Genomic DNA, 19,957 nt, shown 5'->3' on the forward strand with positions numbered 1-19,957 from the left:
ATATCAAACAAAAACAGGACAGTAATCTCTGGTTGCTGACCTATAGTGCTGTCAAAGATGAATCCTCCTGTGCCAACAGAGAGTTGAAGGGTTAAGCCCCCCGACTCTGGAGTCACATGTTCACCCCCACAGGACTAGAAATCTTGCCGGGGCTCTAAATCTTGTATCTGTTCGTCTCTCTCTCGATCCCTGTGGAATAACAACGGAACTGGAATGCCCCCTCTACTTCTCCTTGAAACAGAATTGAATTATTCTGTGGTGCGTTTGAAGGAAGCCATTATGTTTATCTACGTCCTGTTACTTATCTGAGTTGTGGTCATGACCGAGTTGGTCCATTGGAACAGATTAATTTAATCTTACATATCATTTTGGAGGTAAAGTAGTATGTGAGCATTCCAACCAAGTTTACGTGTTATCATCCAGAAGGCCATCAATAATAAGGCGAGTGTTTTACTTTGAAAGTATAACATTTCCTTCTCTGCATAGCAGTGATGCTGATGGATGTCTCAGCACACCGAGGCCTTTTTCTGAGAAAGGACACAGCCTGCCTCCCCCCCTGAGCACCTTCCACGTACCGAAACTGAGTTTTGTGGGCATCATTCATCGCTGTTGTGACAAGCTTAAAAAACACCGCCAGCGAGCTGATGGAAAGTCACTTTTCCTGAAATAAACAAATCTAAGGTACAGCACAAAATAGTATATCTCTCAGAATTTTCTTTCAAAAAAATAAACACGGAGTTCAGGGAACGGATGAACTTTCAGAGAAGTCGCTGGGATTTTGTTTATTTCTTTTTCCAGCTGCTGAAGAAACACTCCTCCATCACGTTGTCTCTCGTGTATCTTCCCCTTTAATTAACCTCAAATTTTCTGTTTTGTTTTTTGAATTGGAAAAAACAGACGCTCATATCGGTACAATAAGTACAACTTTCTATTATCTATCAACCTGCTTCAAACAGCCTCCTTTGACACCAGTATTCAACGGTCACTCCACCCCTCTCCCGTCCACGCTGCTATCCAATCATGGCAGACTCTGAGGAATTCTGGGTAAACTGACACTCTTGTTTGCTTTAACTTTAAAAGCCCCTGAAAGTCAACATGGCCTCTACGGGGGCTTTCGCCTTCAAAAGGGGACCAACCACTGTGATTTAAAAGCCTGACAGCAAGGTATGCGTTGAAAAACAGGAAGATTTGACTTTAACCTGAGAGTCGACCGTGTACTGATTGTTGACGTGACTTTATTGAGCTACTTAAAATGAAGAGAAGGGGACAGACTTTAGCAACATTTGTGTCAGGATCCCTCTCTCTCACACAGATCAAATGACACCAAACATCAACAGACAGACAGGTAGCTTTTAAAATGATCCCAGTGTAAACCTGAGGTGTCTCCGTGTTTCAGCGAAGGGCTTAGCCTGTCAATCGAGCTGCCAGTCTTCCCCGCTGACAGCAGACAAAAGAGTTCCCTTTAAACCTCTATAATCCATCAGCAGCGTCTCTCTCCCTCCGTCTGCCCTTTGTCCGTCATTAGCATCTGTCTCTTTCCGTAGCTCTCCCTTTCTGTCGTTGCTTTGAGTGTAATGTTAAGTGCTAAATTAAGGAAACAGGACGGTCTGGCCCGGCTCCAGGCCTCACGGCGGGAGCAGCCGGTGTTGTTCCTTGTGCTGTGGATTATCCTGTTGGCTCTCACATCAAAGGTAGAACCAGAGATGTGATATCTGAGAGGGAAGTTTTCACTCCTGCCCTCGGATGATTATATCAGGGAGGAAACTGAGGGTTTTCCATTTGAATGACTTTGTTATATGATTTGGCCAAAGATGCTGATTTACAAATATGATAATTTGCATTCCTCAATAGATACTTTATATTGGTCTTTGACTAAAGAGTCAATACTGCTACTTTTCTGGGTTTCAGAGGGGAGGTTTAGGTTTTTTTTCAGACAATATTTTCTTGTAGAAATTACGGTGCTAAGCTAATGTGGAGGAATGTGTACCGCTGTACCTACTGCACAGACAAAAAGAAGTGGATAAGGAGAGAATAGAAGAGATGATGTAAATATGCCGGTGCATATGAACATGTTCAGCTAGAGCTTCATCAAACTGGTGGGCCATGGTTGTTTTGAGCTGAAGTGAATCCAAACAGAGGAAGTCAGCACTGAATGATGATTTTTAGGTGACACACTCCGAAACACAATGAAATGAAATTGATCTTTTGATCAGTCAAGTTTGCGTACTTGCATGGAGTAGGTGTCTGCCATTACGTTTCGCCATGTTTACATTTGTGCAGAGGGGAGAATTCGGTGCCCCATTGGTCAACGACTGGAAGATGTTGGGAAATTCATTGTGGGAGGCTTTTTGTCGGGATGTGGTGAGTTAATCCAGATGCAAGTCATCTCTGGAGGGGGGCTCTCTAATTTCTAAATTCAAATAGAGTACTGTATGACAAAATACACATGCAAAGATTACTGAGCAAACATGCTGACTTTGACACTGCGGATTCCTACATACACAGCTGGTAACACTCCACTAACAGCATTACGGGTTAAAGGACGCCTCAGTGTTCGTCGCTGAGGTTGAGAATAACATAAATCACGGTCACTTCGGTGCTAACAGCCCACTTCTCTGAGGTCCAGGCTGCTTCCCCTCTAACACAACAACACTTGACTTAAAATTACGACTTTCACAGCTTTTGCCCTGCTGTCGTGGTAAACAGGGAACCCAGAGTGAACGTTTTAGTGCAGAGGATTAGCTCTCCTCTGCTGCTGTCAGCATCACATGACTCCTCCTCAAAAGCTGGAATGCTGAGCGGTCAAAAGGCACAAAGGAAAACCATATTTCTCACTTTATTGTCCTATGTGAAGTTGTTTTTGCAGTAAATTGCCAAACCAAAACTTCCCCCCACGTTTCATGCGTGCGTGAGCTATTTAAAGCACTTCATCTTCCTCCTGCTCGCTCTGTCCTTTCTTTTCTCTCTTAGTCTTCCTTTCTATCCCTGAACCTCACCGTCTGTGTCTTTCTATAAAAGGAAAACTATGCCAGTTAGACAGGGAAGCTCACAACAGTCAGACAGGAGCTTCCTGCGCGAGGCAAGATGTCCCTTTGGCTGAGTGGCTTATTTGCAAAGGAGGATTTTTTTTTAACCCTAAACTTAACCACTGACCCAATAATCAGCTTTTATTCCAATTGGGGACACAGATTTTGTCCTCAATTAAGTTAGTTTGAAACTTGACTCTGAAAGTAGCCTTTGTCAATGTGAGGCAAGATGTTTCTTATTTGGAAAGGAGGAAATATTTTCTTTCCAACTAACAAACAATTCTAGAAAACAGTTCCTGAGATTTGCATAGATGCGTTCTTGGCACCTTATAACTGCCTCATCTTGTACCTGCCCGACAGGGTTTGGGTTGTTTCAACATTTTATAGTCTGTTGGCACTGGGGCAAACGATAGCATCAAAATTGCCAGTAAATCATTTCAGATTGACAGAAGAACAACATTTTAAAAACAAGCACAAATATGTAATAGGTGTGACCAGGCACGCCCAGGCATTCATGCAATCTCATAAACACAAGCACTTGACCTCCATGGCAAATTTCAGCGTCAGAGATAGAAAGTCGCTAAAGGGTGGACATAACTTTGCGGACCAACAATGTGATGACGCAACTGTGGAGTTCAAAGAAGTCTCCCGCAAGAATGTAAGATAAGCACTTATGAAACATGACTTATGAAAAGGGGTGCGGCTGAAATGTAGGGCCGGAGTCCAATGATGCCTTCCTTGTGTCTACCTTGTGTCTACGACAACTGGCTCGTGAGTTATGAAATGGGACGTTGTAAAATGGTATTTATGTGTGTGCGTGCGTGGGTTTGCCAAACTTTGGTTTTGTAACGTGAACGCCCCCTTTTGCTAACTGGCCTGAAATGTGCTGTCCTTCGGTTCTTGACCAGCCATTCCACAAAATATTGTGCAAGTCTGTGAATCCATTTAAAAGTTACAGTATACGCCTTTTTGTGATAGGCCCCTCCCATTGACACACCCCCTTTTAGCCAATCAGTATGAACATAAACACACACACTTGACCTCAAGATTCCTGTCTCCTAGGGCAAAAACTGTGGACGCCAAAGAAACCAATAGAGCTGCTGGTCACAGCAGTCTAACTGTTTGTCGTGAATGATGCAGGCACTTTTTAAGCCAATCAGTGCCCCTTTGAGAGAAAATTATTGAGAAAAACAGCTATTTGTAATATTGATTACCCCATTATAAGTCATTTTTAAGCAAAAAAGTTAAAGATTCACAGCCTCCAGCTACTTTTCCTTCTAATAAATGAAATATTTATTGTTTTGGGCTGTCGGTTGGAAGCACCAACTAACAAATCTTCTAAAAGCCTTGCCAAAACCAAACCAGCATTGTTTGAGATATCACTTATCGAGATTATAGACTAAAAGGGCTGATCCAACTATAAAAAAAGAAAAGAAAGTCTAACTCATGCTGTCTGTCCAATACGTGAGAATCGGTTACAGTAGCTTCCCTGTTCCTGGAAAGCTAGCACGACACTAAAGCTGTAGGCTGCAGTGGAACCACATGCTGTTTTCCTCTATCATCACACACATGTAAACATTCCCAGAAACAAACACACACACACACACACACAGAAAACCCTACCTCCATCCTCGGCCTCCAGGATTCCCTGGAGGTATTTGAAGGAGCCGGACTGTTTGGGTGCAGAGACGGGCTCCTCGTAGTCCTGCAGCATCTTGTAGACGTCTGACTGCGTGTCGACACCATTACGGCCCCCGGGAGAGTTTATGGGAGGCTCTGGGCTTTAGGAGACAAGAAGGGCAGGATACCGTATTATTGCAATGCAATCTGATTAATGATGACGATATGACAGCTGACAACAGAGAAGGAGCTCATACAGGATCCAAGAATCAGTGATTCTTGGTTGTTTGGTTTGGTTTTGGTTTGTTTGGTTTTGTCCCTTGTGGGGTCAAATATGGCCACTGTATTTTTGTCTTTTATCAGATGGTGTCATGATGTGCTGTCTGACAGAGGGCGGCATGAAAGGAGCTGAAGTAGTCTAAACAAAAAGATAAAAGAACAGAAGACAGTTGCCTGACCACCCAAGGAAGAGAAGAAAACTCGACAGAAAAGCAGCTGAAGAAACAGATTTCCTTCTATGTAGAGCACACCTCATAGATTATTCTGTTACTGAGACAGCAGAGATGGACGCACAGAGGGGAAAATAAAGGTGTACACTTTACTCTCGACATGTGATTCCACAGGCATGAAGTCTTAATCACAAAAACTCTGCGCTACGGCTCTGCACGTTCATCCATCCATCAAGATATTCCCGAAACACGCTGGACGGATCCCGTTCACTTGATACATCCAAACCTCCGGGAGATGAGCAGGGCTGCTGACAGATGTGTTCAAACCCTGACACACTTAACTGCATGTTTGTCTCCAGACTCCCCTCCAGGAGTCTGAAGGAAGCGCTTCACTGCAGCCAGAGTGTGTGTGTGTGTGTGTGTGTGTGTGTGTGTGTCTGTGAGAGACAGCGCCTCAGCTAATGAAAGTGAAACTTAGTGAGAGACAGAAAGACAGACAGGAGAACATGGCGAGATTGTGTAATGAATGAGTTAGAGACAGTGATTGACAGTGAGCTACTGGCAGTGTTAAGATGGTGTTTAACTGTGTGTGTGTGTGTGTGTGTGTGTGTGTGTGGGCTGAGTCAGGATTAACAGTCCAGTCCTGGGGAACGCTGGGAGTGCTGGAGAGGATGTTCACTGGGAGACTAAACACACATTTATTGCCCGCTTGAGGGGATGCACAACAACAAATGGCTTTTCCAGTCCATGTGGCCATCTGTGCAGGTGTGTCAGGATACATCCAGAGTGTGTGTGTGTGTGTCTGTTTCTGTGTTTGAATCATTAGTGGGACTCAACACATGAACACATGCATCTGTTAAGTATTCAGATATACTGTTTGTGTATTTTAACACGATCTCAGCTGCTGATGCTTGAACAGCGGTTCAAGGTTAATGGATTTTAGAAGCAGACACTTGAGTCGCAACTATTTCTTTGTTATTTTCTCGATAAGTGAAAACGGAGCCAAATTGTATTTCATAAATCTGTATTTTGAGTCATATTTTAAAATCCAATTCCCTTTATTCAAGTGAGGTTCGTAATAATCAGCATAAACACAAACATTTCTGGATTTTCTTTTTGGAGCCCTACAGTAAGTCAAGACTAACCAGACAGATGTTTGAACTTCGCTCTCTCTGCACTACTTTGCAGCACACACTTTGATCACCTCACCTGTGTGTGGCGCTGAGGCTCAAGCCTCCCATCTTGCTTGGCAGAGATCTGTCTCCGTTGCTGCCGTTGTGAGCGTAAAGTCCAGCGGGGTTGTTGTACTGAGGGTGCCCGGTTCCGTTCCCGTATCCATAGCTGTGGCCGTTGTTGGGTCTGGAGTGTCCGTTATTCAGGTGAACGGGCTGGGGAGCCTGCTGCGGGGACTGGGGTGGCAGCGGGGACTGGGGTGGCAGCGGGGACTGGGGAGGCAGCGGGGAATGGGGCGGCAGCGGGGACTGGGGTTCAGGGGTGTACGAAGGTTTACGGCTGTATCCGCCATATCCGCTGGTGATGGGACGGAAATTCTGAAAAGAAAGAAGAAACGAAAAACAGGGAGACATTTAAAAAAAACTGAAACAAACTACAAGAAAACCTCACAGCCAGAACAGACATGGAGGCAATAGTAAAAGAGGGAGCGCGTGTTAGATCAAAGAAAGAACTGCTAATGTTAGGAGGAAGAAAAAAAGGGTAATGGGCCCATTACAGAAGCACCATTATGTTATGGTTCAGAAAATGAAGGAAAAAGAGGAGAGGAACAAGAAAACAAACCCAAAACCCCACAATTCTTCAGAGGCAAAAATATGGTTGCGGTGAGGATTGAAAGAAAAGCTTTTTCCACTTCATTTCTCCTTTCCCCTCTTTAATAGTAAGGCTTATTAAGAAGGAGCTTGCATTGGATTTCCTGCAGATGTCTCTGTCAAAACAAATTAAGTTGTGGGGTGTAAATATTGCAAAAATGTTTTTTTTTTCCCCTGGCTGCTTCTTCTTTGGATTGAGGAGTTTATAGAAGCTGACAGAGCTAAGATACATTAGGTTAAATTATTATCTTTTTTGATGTGTTGCTGCAGCACACTTTCTACATTCCTTGCTCATATATATTTGCTGTGCTGGAAGACTCTGCTGGACTAATGCAGGACAGATGCACAGACACCTACACTGTATACTCAGTGTGTTTATCCCGAGGTCAACGCCCTTCTCCTGCATTTGCACAAACCCTGCAGTGACATCACCGAGCCGCTCAGTGTTTACCACAGCTATCAGCGCACTCCAGTGATAACGCTCACTGCCAGCCTGGCTCATCCGTCTCACAGACTGAACTTTACAGATAAAAGTTTTATTGCGAGGCTTGCGATGATGTAACCGACTGGGCTTTGAATTTCAGAGATAACCAGCACTTTAGAATGACTAAACAGGGCTGCACATTATCATAACTTCAGACTGTAAACATTTCAGCTGAAACAGAGTGGCTTGTTTACAAGTTAGGCAATGCGGTAGGATGGAAGACAGTCGGACTGTTGTAACTATGAGCCACTGGAATGGGTGTGTGTGCATGTGGGGAGATTGTGTGTTGTTGTGTGTGTGTGTGTGTTTAGAGTGCCTCAGCCATGGGAGGTGGAGGTTCACAGCTTCTCCAGACAGGACCCCTGTCATTTCAACAGATGGGTCTGCTGGATGTCATCCTGTCCTCGGACCTCGCCTGGACCACACATGCACTGACACACACACATACACACACACACACACACAGACACACACACTCTCACTCAGGTCTTCTGTAATCAGCACTTCTCTCCAGCAACAAGCCCACATCTTGAACTTGGAAAAGCGCTCTGTCATTGCCCTGCCTCCTGCAGTTAAGACAGATGACTCTCAAGACATTTAAAACCACCATCCTACACTCCCCAAAAAAAACCTCGGACAGCAAAGATGGATGAATTCAGAAAACGTCTGAACAAAATGCTGATAGCCGTTCATGGTTAGAGTTCGGAGAAGCGGGCAGGGGAGTCAGCAGAGATTCTCTCCCAAAGCCAAACCCTGTTCGGGCAGGATGTCAGAAACACCCAGCTCTCCGCGGCTCCTTCTCCGAGTAAACCAGACACTCTGAAGCCTGGTGCTCACCACAGGGACACATGGGCCAAACCAGATCTTACTCGTTATCTTTAGCCCTCTTTGCACAGATGGTGGACCTCATGTGATTTGAATCAAAGGTTCCCTCAACCTCGACATTTTGGGAACATGGAAGGAATAATGACATTTGATACAACCACTGATACCCAAGTTACCGCTGGGGCGAGTTGGCCTTAAAGGCACAATATGTAAGAATTTTCGTGTGTGAAGAAAGCTCCTCTCTCCCACAGAAAACACTGCTCCTGAAATGCCTCATCAGTAGTCCGGCCTTTAATTCTGTGACTTTGTGACATCACACTACATTACGCTTAGCAGTTAGTTTGGCACTTAAGAACTGATTTCTTAGCCTTCTTTCTTATTTCAGCCGCTCTGTTGTTGTTAGCAGTGCTGCCTCAGGCGTGTGTAAGCTGACCAATAAGACAAGAATGGGTATTCAGGAGGTGGGCCTTAAAGAGACAGTAGCTAAAACAGAGCAGATGGATTTTATCTGTAGGTGTAATGATATACTGCCTGCTTTTTTTTAAAACTTGGCTATCTTTTATTTCAACACTTGATTGCGTCTTTCATTTCCTGAGATCATACCCAGAACTGGAAGGGTGAGGCTCATCATCACTGTCCCTACACGTCTCTCTAGTTTCAAGGAGAATCCATTATTTGTTATCTCTACAATAACTGTGTGACTGTCAGACGAGCTTATTCATGCCGGTGTTCAGAGAATAAAGGAGGCAAGTGGAGGAAAATCCCTGAGAGTGTATAGTGTTACAGGCTCCTGCAGTGGCACGACAGTTAAGACATTTATGACTTCTAATCTGTACAAACATGACATGCAGAGGAGGACTGCTGATCACATGCTATTGCATGTGGTGACAGTTAAAGATAAAAGATAAAATAAACAAACTATTCAGCAATTCAGACTACTTAATCTAGTTTTATTGACTGGGGAGGAAGAGAGAGTAGCTAAGTAACTTTGTTGAATACCACCTGGTGCACAAACAACAGAAGATTGAAAATATTAGGTATTAGGGGGGTATTTCAAAATGACTTGGGAAGTGGAGTTCTCGTGGAAGAACTACTCTAATCTTTTAGTTAAGTTAAAGCAGCACTTTCAGTGGAATTATTCAGACTTTACCAACTCATTCTTGTTCCCAGCTTAACTCAAACTGAAATACGGTAGCTTGGTCAGTCGCCTAAACTTCAAACTATGATGTGAAGAATTAAATGAAGAATTATTTATAAAATAATTTACTCCCGCAGCCCCAGTTCAGTCCCTAATCTGCCAAAGGCAAATGTACCATCTGTCGTGGTATTTCACTTTTGTCAGGAGCAAGTACGTGCAAGTACCCATTTTCACCCTCACACTCCTGCCTGACATGGTGTCACTCCCTCTGTTCCAGCTGAAACTGAACCCCCCCCTCCCGCCACCTCCCAACCATTCCTCTCGTCTTTCTTTCCCCTCGCACTCTTTCCTCTCAGTCTGTTGCACAGACGTTTGCTTTGAAAGGATGGCAGATTTATAAGGCAGCACATCTGGTGCTTCCCTTATAAAAATGCCAATTTGGTAACATTCAGTACCTATAAGTGCTTTCAAGTTGCTCTGAAGGTATGATGGCTCGGTTTCTTTTTACTGAAAAGATCAGCTGTAAGCAAACCGTCTCTTTAAAAAGATTTATTCTACATTTTCACGTCTGGACTACATATAGGTCTAATGGAGATTTTGTCTTGAGGTGATGCCTTATCACCCCAAATCTCCTGGTAACCTTATCTTGTTTTCCCAATGTAGTCAAAACAGTTTAAAAGTTAATACGAGCAGCTTTAGTCTCCCTCCAACAGAAACTCAACATAACAAGATTGTTGAAAAAGGCCATCTGTGAGATCATCTATTTCCTAATTTCTCTCTCTTGAGAACATTAGGAAGGCTACTCTTTCATTTTCTCCCAAATCTTGACTGAATTCCTCCTGGCTCAGAGGAGGAGAAACGTCGAAAGGGGAAAAATGATAGAAAAAGAAGAAAAAAAAGAACCAAGAGCGATAATAACTATTTATGAGAACCAGCACTGCCTACTGCTGCGTGCACATAAATCCAGGCTGCCATCAGATTTCACTGACCTGTTTTACAATGGTAACCAGGCATGGCTAATTGTTCAGCATGACTGGCCATGTATGAGTGTGCCAAAGAAAGACGCAAAGAGAGTTAAAAAAAGGAAGGAAAGTTTGCGTTTATTTGCATTTACCTCAAGTGAATTCAGCCAAGAGGCAACGAGTTCCTCCATTCATCAACCTGACTAAAAGTTACTCTGATTAATCAGACCTTGAATGGGAGAGGACTGCAGTTTCAGGTTCACAGCGACAAACTGGTCCGAAAAGGGGTAGACGGCCGAGAGGAGGAGAAGAAGGTGGAGGACGTTAATTGAAATCATATGCCTGTCTTTAACTCAGGACCGAGGCTTCAGCCTGCCTCACACAAATTCACAATAACACAAACACACACACACACACACACCACTGCCTTCTTTTCTGCCTCCTGCATGCTTTAATCCCCCCGGACCTTCGAAATTAAGCTTTTCACATGGCGCTCTGCACCACTAACCAAACACAAACCAGCCCTTTATGGCTCCCTGGGCCTGGCCCTGGGTGCCTCGCTGGGAGGACAGACAGACAGGCTTGAGAGGAGGGAGCTGAGGTGCTCTGGGGGGGCAGAAAGACAGGAAAATAATAGTGTTTTTAGGGCTTTTGGCCATGAGCCGGCCTGACAGGGAATAAATGCTCTCAGGAAGATGGATGTAGCGTTAGGATACATCGAACATGTGATGTATTTTACCAATTTCCTCTATTAAATAAAGCTATTAAGAAACTTTTACTTCCAGGCTGATTGTGCCAAGTCTCCACAGGGTTGAGCTAAATTCTATGTAATGTAGCCAATTACACCATTATGATACAGCCTGAGTGTTTCAGGGGAAAAGCAATTTAATGTCGATTGTGAACAATAAAGAGAGGGCAACAACGTAATTCAGTTTTATAGTGTGAAAAAGATAAGATGGAGTTTGTGTATGATTCAAGCTAGTTTCTGGAGAAATGCTACAACATTTTTCGATGATAGCACAACTGCAGACAGAGTTTAATTAACTTTGTAAGTTGTTTGCTTTGAGACAAATTCACATACCAAAAGAGCGGCCATTGGGAGCAATTTGGGGTTCAGTATCTCGCCTAAAGATAATTTGACGGGCAGCCGTGGGATCAAAACATTGACCTTCCAATTAGTGGAAGACCTCCTGAGTCAATCTTAATGTTTTGCTCCTATTTGTAAGAGAGTTGACTTTTGAATCTCGTTGCCAACTCGTCAAATACTGAGGCTTTTGGTTCGAGGCCGACCTAACCTACAATCCCAAAGTGTCAGTGTTTGACGAGTTGGGAATGAGACTCAAAAATCAACTATCTTTCACATAGGAGCTTTAAGTGTCAGCAAGCAGTTAGCTTGTTTGCTTGGGCCAATAATTTCTCACAGTTAAGCCAAAGTCCTGCCTTAAAACTGTTTGAAAACCATGTGTCTTTTGCGGAGCAGCTTATTCTCTCACAGAGGAGGCTGACATAAACCGTACACAATTAAGTACGCTACGATAGCTTCCTTTGTTTTGGACTTTCTTTCAGATCGAGGGGAATTATCCATAAAAAATCTGGCATATTTAGTTGCCTTTGATTGAATTAAAGGACGTGATTTAATACAACCCAGTTTATGTACAGATCTAGGTTGTTTCAGGGTTTAAGGATCCGTGCCACGTATCCTGCTACCACTGTGCCCCGCTCCAAGAAAGCAGCAGAAAAGGATGTGTGGATAATCTTCCTTTAATCACTGAAAAACCTGACAGATATTCCAGATCTCATAAATCTGAATGAGTGTGGACGGTTGCAGTCTCTCTGGACCTTCTTACCCCGGCAGAGAGTGCTCTCAGTGACCCCATCAACTCCCCAGCACGCTGACAGCCAAGCAGAGCAGGGAGGGCTCCATTAGGAAAACCCAAAGACTGATTTGGACATTTCTGGGGATTACTGGCTGATTAGTGAACACAAACAACCAAATAAGTGGGGTCACAGGTCTGTCACAGGTCCCTGCAGTGTGAATGAATGTGGAGCTGCGAAAAGACTTCCCAACAATGGTCGGAGATTTCCTTGCAGGGGATTAAGTAGGAGTGAACCCAGGACATATATTCTGGCAAACTAGGAGAATACTCTTAAACCCTTTCAGGTTTGATAAATTAAGCTTACAAGCCTTGAACTCTATCAAGTATTTAACTTATTACTATCTTGTGTTTTTAAAAGGCAAATGATTCTTAATGTCAGTTTTTGGAAAGCATCTGCCTTGTTCCATTCATAAAACAAATCTGTATCATGCACACTGAAGGAGTTACGGCCTCTAAGTCATGCAAGGACTCTTTCTGTCAGCTCCTATTAATGTTAGCTCAGAGAATTCGCCTTCAGCTGCCAGCTCCTGGGCTCGAGACTAGAGGCCTCTGTGACGTGTGATCCAGACCTCTCAGCTTCCGCATTGCGGGGCTTCATTCTTTCCACAAGGCCATAGTGCTCGGCCACAATAGCTATCGCTTTAATAACAGGGTAGTCTCCATCAATAGCATTCTGATATCGCTCGCCAAAAAAAACTGTTTGGCTTCAACGTTGACCAGTAGGCCATTCCCACCTACTTGAAGCTGCCACTGAGTAATTTAAGGGAAGGAATGTTAAAAACCTGAAATGTCAGTAACTGTTGGTGTCGCATTACTTTGGCATAAAGCTGTTCCAAGAGCAAGACTGACAGATGTACAATGAGATAACCATTTACACAAGGCAGCGAAGGCATTCTTTCTCTGAGACTGTCTTTCTCATTGGAAAAAAGGTTCAGATTGAAGATATGTGATGAGGTTTTGAAGCTGGAAGTCATATCTACAGTATGCTAAAGCCGCTAGACATTATTTCATCTCACAAAACCTGATGTGATTTCCATCTTGACATTGGTCAAAGTGATAATTTGCTTATTTGACCGCTCAAAATTGAACGCCACAGATGAAAGTATCAGATAAACGGTCAGGATTCAGAGTTCAGGAGCAAAGGAAGCTGCTAAACGAGGACGTGACAAACCTCTCACATAGAAACGAGTGATGCAGCTCTGTCACAGTCCTGCTGATGTGTGAGCCTGAAATCTCATCGTGGACCGCAAAATGAGCCAATCTGTCATCTAGTTATTGTTGCCATATAGTCTAATTGTTCAAAAGAGCAGGGGATGAATAATGATCGAAGAAGAAGAAGAAGCTGTTTCAGTTGGTGGCGTTTTCCCCAGCTATATTCGACCTGGCACCTGGTTTTGTTTTCTTCTTCTCCTTCGTCTTCTTCTTCTTTGGCAAACAACAGGTTTAGTTTTTGATTCGTGACCTCTAGGCAAGGCAAGGCTATTAAGATTTGAGATAGCAAGGTTTATTCAGACAAAGTGTTGGACAGGCTTTGTGATTGTTAACTCATTTCATTAAAGTTCAACTCAGCGGGTTCTTTTACTAGTTTTCCCAATATTAATCAGTTTGTGCAACAAAGAATGTATTTTTTTCAGCTTCCAAAAGGTGAGTATGACAGAATAAAGTCTGAGAACCAACACTGTAGGTCAAGTCTTTCGGTCTCCAATGAGAGGATCTTCAATTAACATCCTCTCTCTCAAGTGCACTCTATGTTTTGTTTGATGAAATTTGGACGCTGTGTGAAGCATCTGATTACAACTCATTTGTCCTCCCACAACTGCACGGTGGTCCTTCAGTCGAAATTTGGTTGTCAAACCTTCACATGACACCTCATCATTATCTCATCCCTGCCACCCCTCTTTATCAAATTATTTCTATTTCAGGAAGTTGCGTATGTTGTGCGGAAGTCTGTGGATGCTCCTGCCAAGACATGAGCAAACTTCTTTGGAAACACATCACATAGTTCCCCTGAACTCCCAAAACTGATTGCAAGAAGCCGCTGCGAAAACAGTCACGTCAACAGTATCAAGTCATGATCTTACTTATATCCAACAATGCAGCATTTCCTCATCAACTTTTATGAGAGCCTCCTGTGTTCCCAATGTGAAAGGAAACACCTCACAGCTTCCATGTGTCACTTCCTGCTCAGTAGCTAATTCCCACAAGTGAGACTGGAAATTCCAATGTAGCCAAAAAACAAGGAGCCCATGAATAAAACGGGAAACATTAAAAACAGAATGTCCTCAAGAATGCCGACACTATTAGTAACTATCTGGGAGTTTATTGGGCTCAAGTGGGAGAAGCTTTGCCTTCTGATGCTCGTTTTACAATATTTTTTATTTCACGGGGTCAATCTGCATCTGTTTAGGCCAGAAAAATGTTTGGTCATTTTCCAGAAGGATTGTTTTCTTTATACCTAACTTGAAGCCTCCTGATACGCCTCTTTGGTTTCAGTTCTCACCCTGCAAGCCAAAGCTCCAGCATGCACATCACGTCACATAGCTGCAGGTAAAGTTGTGGACAGATTGCTTCTAATCTTTGCCAGAACAATCAGAAATCATCATCCAGCGATTAGATTCAGTCAGTTTTTTTTCTCATGCTGTCCAAACTGGCTCATCACTGATGTGACTGCGGGCCAACAGCATCACATTGTTGAGTTTGGATTTGGTTCAGCCGGTGTGAGAGAGAGGCCCTGGTGCATATTGTGTTTCTACCGTGTCTGAGGAACAATCGGTATTGTGGTGTGTCAGCGTAGCCCTTCAAGCCGTATCTGAATACAGCAGGAAACAAAGAAAGAGAGAGCCTTGGTCTTTTTATGCGACCCCGGGGAGCGGATGTTTCCTCCTTTCATGCTCAGAAGAGTCCACCTGAGCGTGACGATAAAGTGGCCCTGACTTGGCAGTTTCCAGCCATCCAGGTTCACTTCATTAAATGAGACGCCGGGGAACATTTTTAGACTTCAGCGAGGGAGGGAGGAAGGACTGGATAAGATGTTACAGAGATACAGAGAGAGGCAAAAAGGGGAAAGAAAAAGGGCACGAGAGAGGCAGATTTGCTGCTCTCGTATTACCCAAACGCAAAGCCTCCTCCTGTCATGCGTGTCCGTGTTTGTATAAACAGTCATAGCTGACGGTTCCTCTCGCTCAGGTTTGGTATTTCCTCATGTAATCAAAGCAAGGCCTGAGCTGGTGAGATTTTGTGAAAACGAAGACTGTTGAAGCAGTTTTTGGACCACTTGTTGGTCAGAGAAGGCTTGCTTGCTTACAGGCTGTTAAAACTGTGAAATTCCACTTGATCAAACATTTGGCAGTGCATATTCATAGTTATGTTTTTTGGACAGCCAAGGATTAAATGTTTTTACCTAATTTTTATTTATATAGACAGGATTGTATTGTAGGTGCCATGAAATGCTAGTTTTAATGAAGTTTATCTTGTAGAAGCCCAAAGTGAAGACAATACAAGTTGACTTGTCCACAAATATGAAGCCTGTGTAAGCACAATATACTTCTTCTTCTTCTATGAACAAGAGCTGGCAAATCGATTGATGGATGGGTGACTGAAACTCGATCAAAAGCTTGAACCGGAAATTAGAAACCATCTTGTGATGGGATCACACCAGCCACGACACTCGTCAACATATTAATGTTTGACTCATGACCACTCAGTTGTCATTACTACATTATTACACAAGTAGTCAGTAGTAATGGGTCGCACCTCACCCATCTTCAGACTGGGCCTTCATTTTGATCTCAACTACACACTTGTAAAGTTTCTTGACTGCGTCTTGAAATATTAGTTGCTGATATCTTTCAGTCCATTTTCACCATCAACAACAACAACAACAACATGTCATAGCCTGTTGAGAGGCCTTGATCAAACATTTAGAGGACCAATTCATCCTAAAGAGAAAAAAAAATCTGACCTCTTACCCCTTGTGGTAAGTATTCTGGTTTGAGATATTCAGCGTACATTAACTCTCGATGAGATGTCAGCAGCAACAAGTTCTCAAAATCAAATGCAATTCCTTGACTTAACCGTGCACATTTAATGCTGCACACTAGCACCTTAAAAAACCACAGTGGCTGTCGGTGACTCAGCAGCACATTTCTCTGGCCTGATTTACGTTAAACTCGTTTTTTACTACTATGTGTTGCTTTGGATTAGCCATCGCGAGAGAGGATGATTTACATCTGGGGTCGTAACTTATAAGTATAGTTCACTGGGTGTGAGACCCAGGACTTCTCAGTCTGTTTGTATCATAAACAGAATCCATGGAAACAGGCACAACACTCGGTCCCTAAATTGCCTGTACACTATCATTCACATGATTATAACCGAAATAATGTCTCCCACTGTTCACTGGAATGGTTTTGTAATAGTATCTTGATTGTTCTCCAATCGTACGAGCTGCCAAACGGATATTCAAGGCATGATGAACTTTAGCAGATGATCTTTCCAAGTTTTCCAGTGTTGGCAGGCCAACACGTTTCTGAGCACAGAGGGAACAGGAGGTGTGTGTGTGTTATGAGTGTGTGCGACATATGCTGTGAATATAGAGACTATGTGACGGACAATGAGCATATTGTGGCTCAGACATGTGAGTGTCCATTTGTCAAGTATTGTGTTGTGGAGTCAGGACTGATGTGTGTGGCCCAGAGCCCTCACTGTGGCAGGGTCTCTTTGTGTGAGAGGGGAGGAACGGACACACAAAGAAGAAGGGAAATCTATCCGTCCACGCATCAGAGGGAGTTTCACACCTTACAGGAAAGTATTGGTGTCAGAGGCAGAGACAAAAGTGAAAGAGGCTTTCGAGTATGTGTGGTTTGTGGTTGTGGGATCAGAGATCTCATCTGATGATGACATTAATCTGAAGTGTAAAACGGCATTTGATTGTATTTAATACAATGGCCACGGAAAAGGTTTTTCTTTTCCTTTTCAGATGTCAAGTGACAGGATATCCCAAAGATTCAGTCTACAGTTTAACCAGTGTACTACAAGTCAATGCTAAAGGTTTATCTGTATTTAAACCTCATTTATTTATTGCTGAAGCTGCGTTTCTTCTTTTTTTTGCCATGGCAATGGCATAACATGAAGATATAGCGGCTGGTAACTCCTTCAATTGTGCTGCATTTTTGTTTTTTAATCCTCATTTTTTCGATTATGTTGCTGAAACACGTGGCAGAAATACTGTCACCATCATTGGAGAAAAAAGCTGGTGTTTTGGACTAAGAGCAGTGGACTTTGAAACCATCATGGCCCAATGCGTCTTTTGACCATCCAACCTGATCGGCTGGACTGCCCCAGAGAGTCGGAATAAGAGCCATGCTAATCCAGCTTGGTTTAAGGCTGCCTGGCTAATGTCCAGTTGGAGGAAAAGGAAATGGACAAAATGGGACACAAGCTGGCCAAATAAACATGAAATCAGAGACTGTTGTGCCCACAGAGACCTGTCTCCACCACAACAGCCCGGATCAAGCTGTTGCACTCGACGGGCAGACCTTGTTCTGAGCCAACAGAGCGCAGCAACGGGACGAGGAGAGGTGGACCCTGTGTGTATAACATCGATGCTTGTTGCTCACACACAGTTAGAGTTGACGGATTACCCTGATGCAGACTGAAAAGATGCACTATGTGTTTAGGTATATTTGTATAAATAACTGTAAATATGTTATGTAATTTGTGGAGCATGAAGGTGTTTACAAACTTTCATTTCTACCCTTCATTATTTTTATAATTCTTTGTTGAAATATATGAGACTCGTTTGAGAGCTGGTGAGTAATTTTAAGACTAAAGCTTGACCAAAATCTGAGCAGTGAAACTTTGAGTTGGCAGGATGAGCGTCCCTGTGCATGTAAATGTGCATCTTAAGAAATCTGTGTGACTTGTGCTTGGGTAAATCCAGAGTAAACAGTGGTTACCTGTGAGTCAGGCTCCATGTAAGGGCTTGTCTTGCCATCATCACTCAGTGTTGGCGACCACACTCTGTCTCCTGATCCCGACCTGTAAGACAACACCCATGAGAGAAAGAGAAAGAGTCAGATAAATCCTGTGCCATCTGACACCCAAGCAGTGAGGCATATCTGCTGAGAAGTATGAATTTTTCTTTGCTGACAGGTTTTCCACAGAAGATCCAGTGTAATTATTTCAGAGTGTGAACGTTTGAACAGAAACTCAAAAAGAAGAGTGAAAGTAAAGACACTATTTACTTTAAATCCTCTTAGAATTACTGTAAGCTGGGAAAGATGACGACATTAGCGTCACATGATATCCCCTTTATGTGCCAAAACACTCACATAGCTGCACTTAACAAATCATATACTGCACTGGTAGCTTTGGAAGACTGAGTGTATGTATGTATGTGTGTGTGGATTTGTGCATTTGGCAGGTTTTCACATTAGGAATGGGATAAAGCTACGATCCGGCCTCCTCCCACTGGTATGAAGATAAAATCATCATCACATCATAACTTCACTGTTTGAATGACCCGTTTTTTGGAAAAACTCATTATATTTTGGGCCGCAGGTCTTTCAAAAGTAGTGATAACTGAATTACTGCTATCTGAGGTTTTCCCCCTCCAGTTTATTTTGTCAGTAATTGACTCCAGTTGGATTCGCTCACAAGAAAGTACATTACTTACTGACTGGCAGTAATGATAAAATACACTGATGAATGGGCCTACTGTGCAGGAATAAGCAGGAGTCCACATGATTTAGTTTTCTTCTTTAAAAGGCAGAGAAGTACTTTGGTGAAAGTAAGGGTGTGAAAATTCTTTCTCAGGCTGATAAAACATTGCGATAAATCCCCAACGATGTCTATAGCCGGTCACTTGAGTTATGTGTTGAAGCAATCTCAGAGCCCATCTGACAGTGATTTAGCCTCTCGTCAATGTTTTGGGGTTTTAAGTGTAGCCAACAGATAACCGGATAGCTGATATACGGGCCAAAACTTCCTCTTCTGTGCGCCAATTGTTGGAGTTGGAAGACAACTAAGCTCCAAAAACAGAAATCCACAAATGAATGCAGATTCTCATTCTCATTCCCAAAACAAATACTGACGCTTTGGGTTGGTCTTTCAGACAAACAGTAAAGCACACTGTGCCCTCATGTCTTTATGGTAAATACTTGATTGTTTTTTTTTTTCGGGATTAAAACCTCAAGAATGAGGTACTTCATTCAAACTGGGTCACTATGTCAATCACCATCACAAGTAATTTTAACCTCTTCAACCCCAAACATTATAGAGTCTTGTTGCTCAAACCCACTGAAATTACGGTCAAGATCCAAGGGTTTCCTAAAACACCAAATATGAAAAATGTGTGAAAAACTAATTTTTAATTTTCTACTTGGGTGCAGCCGTAAAACATGGACATTAGATTAGAAGATTACTGGTTGGTGGCCTGCCCGACCGACCAACCAAATACTTAACGAGTTGGGAATGAGACTCAATAATCAACTGTCTTACAAGTGCAGCCAAAAGTCTTGATGTGAATGGAATGCAACAGAACATTTCTAATTTCCAAATCAGCTCCTGAATGTACCATGTAGAGCCGCAGTCAGTAGGCAGGCAGCTGTTTACCGAGGCCAACGTTTTGACAAGAAGAGGGAGTCTGGTTTGAGAAAAAACATATTTTTGTGTTGGTTTTGTCGTTTTGAGGACAAGACTGACAGTAAATTAGTTTTTTGAGACATCGAAGAGAGTCAGGGTGAAAGTGAAA

At 43.1% G+C, this 19,957-nt stretch overlaps 1 protein-coding gene across 1 annotated transcript in view; it reads right to left on the minus strand.

Annotated features, from left to right (window-relative positions):
- Positions 1-19,957, minus strand: part of pdlim4 (PDZ and LIM domain 4) — a 52,415-nt gene that overhangs the window by 8,591 nt on the left and 23,867 nt on the right. The window contains exons 3-5 of the mRNA XM_073479319.1: positions 18,162-18,243; positions 6,305-6,645; positions 4,650-4,807 (exon numbers count right to left, since the gene is read on the minus strand). Coding sequence (XP_073335420.1) covers positions 4,650-4,807; positions 6,305-6,645; positions 18,162-18,243 — 581 coding nt within the window. The remainder of the gene's footprint in view (positions 1-4,649; positions 4,808-6,304; positions 6,646-18,161; positions 18,244-19,957) is intronic.

Source organism: Pagrus major, chromosome 13, assembly GCF_040436345.1.
Source record: "Pagrus major chromosome 13, Pma_NU_1.0".
NCBI lineage: Eukaryota > Metazoa > Chordata > Actinopteri > Spariformes > Sparidae > Pagrus > Pagrus major.